A 7,154-nucleotide genomic window follows, 5' to 3' on the forward strand; every position below is an offset into this window, starting at 1 on the left:
CTGAGAGAATCCACCAATCACCACCTGAAAGAGATCCCAAAATGAAAACTCTCAGGAATATTATAGCCAAATTCCAGAGCTCCTAGGTCAGAGAAAAAATACTTCAAGAGCCAGAAAGAAACCATTCAAATACCATGTAACCACAGTAAGGATCACACAAGATTTAACAGCTACCACATCAAAGGAGCAGAGGGCCTGGAATATGATATTGCAAAAGGCAAAAGATTTGGGATTATAACCAAGAATAACCTACCCAGAAAAACTGAATATAATCCTTCAAGGGAGAAAATGAATATTTAATGAAGTAGAGGACTCCTAAGCATTCCTGATGAAAAGACCAGAGCTAAATAAAAAAATTTGATTTTCAAGTACAAAACTCAAGAGAAACATAAAAAGCTAAACATAAAAGAAATCATAAAGAATTCAGTAAGGTTAAACTGTTTACCTTTCTATATGGGAAGATGATACATGTTTCTCTTAAGAACTTTGTCATTATTTGGGGAGTTAGAAGGATTTTACATGGAAAGTGAGTGTGGGAGTAAGTAGTTTCATTGGAATGATATTTTAAAAAATGGGTAGATAAGAAAGAGTGGTGCCCTGGGAAAAGGGGGAAGGAAGAAGAAGAATGAGGGAAATTATCTCACATAAAAGAGGAACATAAGGAAGAAATTTTATAGTGGAGTGGGAAATGGGGGTGGATGTAGGCAACACTTGAACCTCATCCATATCTAAACTGGTTCGAAGAGGGAAAATGTATACACATACTTAGTTTGCAGTAGAAATCTGTCTTACCCAGCAGAGTAGTAGAAAGGGGAAAGGATAAGAAAAAGACTGGGAAGTGATAAAAGGGAGGGTGGATAAAAGAAGCAAAACCAACTTTAGAAGAGAGACAGAATAAAAAGGGAGAAGGATAAACAAAATAAAATAGGGTAGAGGGAAATGCACAATTAGTAATCATAACTGTAAATGTGAATGGGATAAACTCATCCATAAAATGGAAGTAGATAGCAGAATGGATTAGAAACCAGAATAAAACAATGTGTTGTTTACAAGAAATATACTTGAAATAGAGAGACACACAGAGTTAAAATAAGAAGCTAGAGCAGAATTTATTATGCTTCAGCTGAGTAGTAATCATGATCTCAGATAAAGCAAAAGCAAAAATAGACCTAATTAAAAGGAATAAGCAAGGAAACAGCATTTTGCTAAAAGAAAACCATACACAATGAAATAACATTAATTCTAAACATATAGCATCAAATGGCATAGTGTCTAAATTCTTAAAGGAATATTTAAATGAACTACAAGAAGAAATAAATGGCAAAATCATCCTGTCAGAGGATTTCAACTTTCCCCTCTCAGAGCTAGATAAATCTAACTATAAAATAAGTGAGACACCAAGGAGATAAATAGAACCTTAGAAAAATTAGATATGGCAGACTGGAGAGAACTGAATGGAAATAGAAAAGATTATACCTTTTTCTCAGCTGTACATGTCACCTTCACAAAAATTAATCATGTATTAAGTCATAAAAACCTCACAACCAAATGAAGAAAAGCAGAAATATTAAATGAACCTTTTTCAGGCCATAATACAATAAAATTACATTTAATAAAGGGCCGTGGAAGCATAAATTAAAAACTAATCTAATCCTAAAGAATGTGTGCATCAAGGACCAAATCATAGGAAGAATGAATAATTTTATTAAAGAGAATAACAACAATGAGACAACATTCCAGAATTTGTGAGATGCAGCCAAAGCAGTATTTAAGGGAAATTCATACTTTTAAATCAATAAAACAGAGAAAGAGCAGATTAATAAATTGGCATAAAACAACAACAAAAAAAAAACCGAGAAAAAGATCAAATGAAAATCCCCAATTAAACACAAGAATGGAAATCCTAAAAGTTAAAAGAGAGATTAATAAAATGGAAAGTTTAAAAAGAATTAAATTATAAATAAAAGTAGGAGCTGGTTTTATTTCAAAAAAACAATAAAATAGATAAACCACTGGTTAATTTGATTTAAATAGAAAGAAAACCAAATTACTGGCATCAAAAATGAAAGGGTGAATGCACCACCAATGAAGATGAAATTATGCAATTAGGAGTTATTTTGTTCAATTATATGCCAATAAAACTGATGATCTAAGTGAAATGGATGAATATTTCTTTCAAAATTATTTAAAATTTATACATTTATAAAATTAAAAAAACTCAGATGAACAGAAGAGGATAATAGAATACTTAAATAACCCTATTTTAGAAAAGGAAATTGAACAAGCTATCAATGAGTTCCCTAAGGAAAAAAAAAATCCCCAGGACCAGATGGCTTTATAAATAAATTCTATCAAGTATTTAAGGAACAATTAGTCCCAATACTATACAAACTATTAAAAAAAATAGATAAAGAAGGAATCCTGCCAAATTCCTTATATGACACAAATATAGTTTTGATACCTAAGCCGGGGAGACCAAAAAACAGTGAAAGAAAACTATAGATTAATTTCCTTAATAAATATTGATGCAAAAATTTTAAATACTAGCAAGGAGATTCCAGCAGTATATAACAAAGATCATACACTATGACCAGGTGGGATTTATACCAGGAATGCAGGACTGGTTGAATATTAGGAAAACTATCAGCATAATTGACAATATCAATAACAATAACAACAAAAATCAAATGATTTTATCAATAGATGCAGAAAAAGCATTTGAAGAAATACAACACCCATTCCTATTAAGCCCTAGAAAGCACAGGAATCAATGGAGCCTTTCTTAAAATGATAAGTAGTATACATCCAAAACCAAAAACAAGAATTATCTGTAATGGAGATAAACCTGAAGCCTTCCCAATAAAATCAGAGGTGAAACAAGGATGTCCATTATCACTGTTATTATTCAATATTGTATTAGAAATGCTGTCTATAACAATGTGACAAGAAAAAGCCATTGAAGGAATAAAAATAAATAATTAGGAAACAAAACTATTACTCCTTGCACTTAACATGATGGCATACTTAGAGAACCCTAGAGAATCAACTGAAAAACTAGGTGAAACAATTAACAACTTCAGCAAAGTTGCAGGATATACAATAAATCCACAAAAATTATCAGCGTTTCTATATACTACCAACAAAGCCCAACAGGAAGGGATAGAATAAGAGAAATTCCATTTAAAATAATTGCAGGCAATGAAAAATAATTGGGAATATACCTGCTAAGACTGGATTATTTGAACACAATTAGAAACCACTTTTCACACAAATAAAGACAGATCTAAAGAACTGATTGATTACTCATGAGTAGACCAAGCTAAATATAATAAAAATTACAATCCTACCTAAATTAAGGTCCTTATTCAGTGCAATGCCAATCAAACTACCAACGAATTGTTTTATAGAGCTAAAAAAAAAAAGCAACAAAATTCATCTGGAAGAACAAAGGGTCAAGAATCAAAGTAATTGGGCAACTAGGTGACATGGTGGATAGAGCACCGGCCCTGGATTCAGGAGGATCTGAGTTCGAATGAGTCCTCAGACATATAACACTTAAACTAGCTGTATGACCCTGGGCAAGTCACATAACCCCATTGCCTAGTCATAATAAACAAATAAATAAATAAATAATCAAGGGAATCAATGAAAAAAAATGTTAAGGAAAGCAACCTAGCAGTCCCAGATTTCAAACTATGTTGTTGCTGTTGTTCAGTCATTTTTCAGTCATGTCCAACTCTTCATGACTACAGTTGGGGTTTTCTTGACAAAAAAATAGGAGTAATTTGCCATTCCCTTCTCCAGCTCATTTTATAGATGAGAAAACAGAGGCAAACAGGGTTAAGTAGCTTGCCCAGGTCACACAGCTAGTAAGCGTCTAAGGCCAGATTTGAACTCAGGTCTCCCCAACTCCAGTCTTGATGTTCTATTCACTGTACCACCTAGCTGCTCTACTATATTACCAAGCAGTAATCATCAAAACAATCTGGTACTGGCTAAGAAATAGAGTGGTGGATCAGTGGAATAGATTTAAGTATACAATACACAGTAGTAAATGACCACAGTAATCTAGTGTTTAATAAACCCAAAGATCCAAACTTTTGGTGTAAGAACTCACTATTTGACAAAAATAGCTGGGAAAAGAGGAAAGCAGGGGCAGCTAGGTGGCACAGTGGGTAGAGCACTGGCCCTGGAGTCAGGAGGATCTGAGTTCATATGTGACCTCAGACACATAATATTTACGAGCTGTATGACTCTGGGCAAGTCACTTAACCCCACTTGCCTCATACGCAAAAAAAAAGAGGAAAGCAGTTTGGCAGAAACTAGTCATAGACCAAACATCTCCCAAAATATACCAAGATAAGGTCAAAATGGATAAATGATTTAGAAATAAAGAATAATATCATAAGTAAATTAGCAGAATGTGGAGAAAAGGCCCTGTCAGACCTATGGATAAGGGAAGAGGTGTGACCAAACAAGAAATAGAGAGAACTATCGGAAATAAAATACATAATTTTTATTACATGAAATTAAAAAGGTTTTGCACAAACAAAACTAATGCAGCCAAAATTAAAAGGAAAATGGGAAACTGGATGTTACAGCAAATTTCTCTGATAAAGGCCTCATTTCTCAAATACATATGAAGCTGAGCCAAATTTATTTTTTAAAATGAGAGCCATTCCCTAGTTGATAAATGGTCAAAGGATATGAACAAGCAGTTTTCAGAAGAAGAAATCAAAGCTATCAACAGTCACATGAAAAAATGTTTTAAATCACTACTGATTAGAGAAATGCAAATTAAAACAATTCTGAGATATCAGCTCATATCCATCAGATTGGATAACATGACAGAAAAGGAAAATGACATATGCTAGAGGAGATATGGAAAAATTAGGACACTCATGCACTATTGGTGAAGTGACCCACCCTTCTGGACAGCAATTTGGAACTATACCCAAAGGGCTATAAAATTGTGCATACCCTTTGACCCAGCAACACCATTACTAGATCTGTATCCCAAAGAGATCAAAGGAAAAGGACCTATTTGTACAAGAATATGTATAGTAGCACTTTTTGTGGTGGCAAAGAATTAGAAATCAAAAGGATGTCCATTAATTGGGGAATGGTTGAACAAGTTGTGATATATGATTGTGATGGAATACTATTGTGTTATAAAAAATAATGAACAGGATGGTGTCAGAAAAGCCTGGGAAGACAAATGAACTCATGCAAAGCAAAGTCAGCAGAACCAGGAGATCATTGTACATAGTAACAGCAATATTGCTCCAATGATCAACTCTGAAAGACTTAGGCATTCTAATCAAGATTATTATACAAGATAATTACAAAGGATCCATGCTGAATAATCTATCCACCTCCAGGGAGAGAAATGTTGAACTTTGAGTACAGGTTGAAGGTTACTTTTTTTTTTTTTACTTTATTTTACTGTTTTATTTTGTTTGTGTTTTCTTTTGCAATGTGACTAGTATGGAAATATGTTTTGTGACTTCACATGTATAATCAATAACAAATTATTTGCCTTCTCACAAAGGGTGATAATTCAGAACTCCAATTTAAAAAAAAATGATTCTTCAAAAAAAATTACATATAACTGGGAAATATTTAATGACATAAATGAAAATAATTTTTAAGAAATAAGCCAGAAAAAAAAGTTTATTTTAGGGAAAGCTTCCATGCTTACCCCAGGCACAAAGAATGCAAATTACAACTCTGCCTAGCTTTTTCAGTGCCAGTTTAGTATTTATTCACCATGGCCCTGGGTGAGAAGGACATATGGTGGCTTGAAATTTTAAGAAGTCATGTTATAAAAAAATCAAAAGAAAGGTAAAACTCAATGATTTGAAGTTTGCAACAAAAGCACATAGGTATGCAAATGAAGAATCCTTTGTCTTTGTCAATTTGTATTACTGTTTCTTTTGGGGGGTGGGACAAAGCTTTTTGAAAAAATGAGTCATTGGTGAGAGTTTTTAATTTATACTAAAAACCAATACAGTCATTTCATAAGATTATCATTCTGATGACTGAAGGTAGTTTGTTTCCTCCAGGAAGACAGAGATTTGAATGATTTAGATAAATTTATTATCTTTAGACTGAGTGCTTATATCATTAGATCAGGAAAGGACCTCAGAGACTATTTAATCCAATCCTCTTCTTTGACATATTAGGAACTGAGGTCCATGGAGATTCAGTGACTTGTCCAAAGTCATGCAGGTAGGAATTAGCAGAGGTGGAACTCAAACACAGGTCTTCTGACTCCAAACCCAATACTCTTCACCTTTTGTCCCATTCTACCTGTCCAGACACCATTGTTTCAAATGCAGCCCTTTTTGGTGCCTTCATTTTGTTCACTCCTTTCTTTCTAGGTCTTTGGGTTTCCCTGAAGCTACTCCCTGGTGACCTCACACAAGTGCAGAAAGATTTCTCACACTTAGTTGACAGGACCACGGCTATAGCCCGAAAAATGGGTTTCCCTGAAATCATTCTTCCAGGTAAGCTCAGCCTCAACAATGACTCCATTTCCAGTATTAGTTGAATTAATTTTATGAAGTCACAGGAATGCTAGCTAGAAGTACTGAAATTCCTTTATGTTCATATGACTATTCCCCATCAGGATATTGGAAGACCTAAAATAACCCCCAAACATTCAGGTTCCTTAGAGGCTAGGACTTTCAGGCTCTAAAAGTCTGTCTTTGTCCATCCCCCTATTAAATTTGGAAAAAATCTTTCAGTGATCTATGTCCTAGAATTTCCATTTCAATGACTTCTCCCTTGCTATGTGCAAAATGTTTCTTTCTGTTCAAATATATTCCCAGCTATCTAGAAGGAGTGCTTGTGTTACCCCATCATAAGGTTCAGAGGAGATTTGATAGATATCTCCAAACATTGCAAAGGTTGGCTGTGGCTCTAGAAATGTTAGCCATAGCATCAAAGCCCAGACAAAGTACTACTTTCTGATGTCATGACGACTTGCTTAAAATGTCCTGGGGAATCGGGGGGGAAAAAAAACGTTGAGTCAATAGCTTCAGTAAAGATGCAAACTATAAAATAATCCTATAAAATCAACAGCATTTCCAGAAAGCAATAATAGTAAAAAAAAAAAAAAAAAAAAAAAAAAAAAAAAAAAAAAAAAAAAA

At 33.8% G+C, this 7,154-nt stretch overlaps 1 protein-coding gene across 1 annotated transcript in view; it reads left to right on the forward strand.

Moving 5' to 3' along the window:
• The window catches only part of DOCK5 (dedicator of cytokinesis 5), a 245,450-nt gene that overhangs the window by 131,912 nt on the left and 106,384 nt on the right, over positions 1–7,154 (forward strand). Inside the window, exon 13 of the mRNA XM_027839938.1 lies at positions 6,384–6,509. Within this exon, the coding sequence (XP_027695739.1) occupies positions 6,384–6,509 (126 nt within the window). The remainder of the gene's footprint in view (positions 1–6,383; positions 6,510–7,154) is intronic.

This window comes from Vombatus ursinus, unplaced genomic scaffold, assembly GCF_900497805.2.
Source record: "Vombatus ursinus unplaced genomic scaffold, bare-nosed wombat genome assembly UNPS02014837.1, whole genome shotgun sequence".
Lineage (NCBI taxonomy): Eukaryota > Metazoa > Chordata > Mammalia > Diprotodontia > Vombatidae > Vombatus > Vombatus ursinus.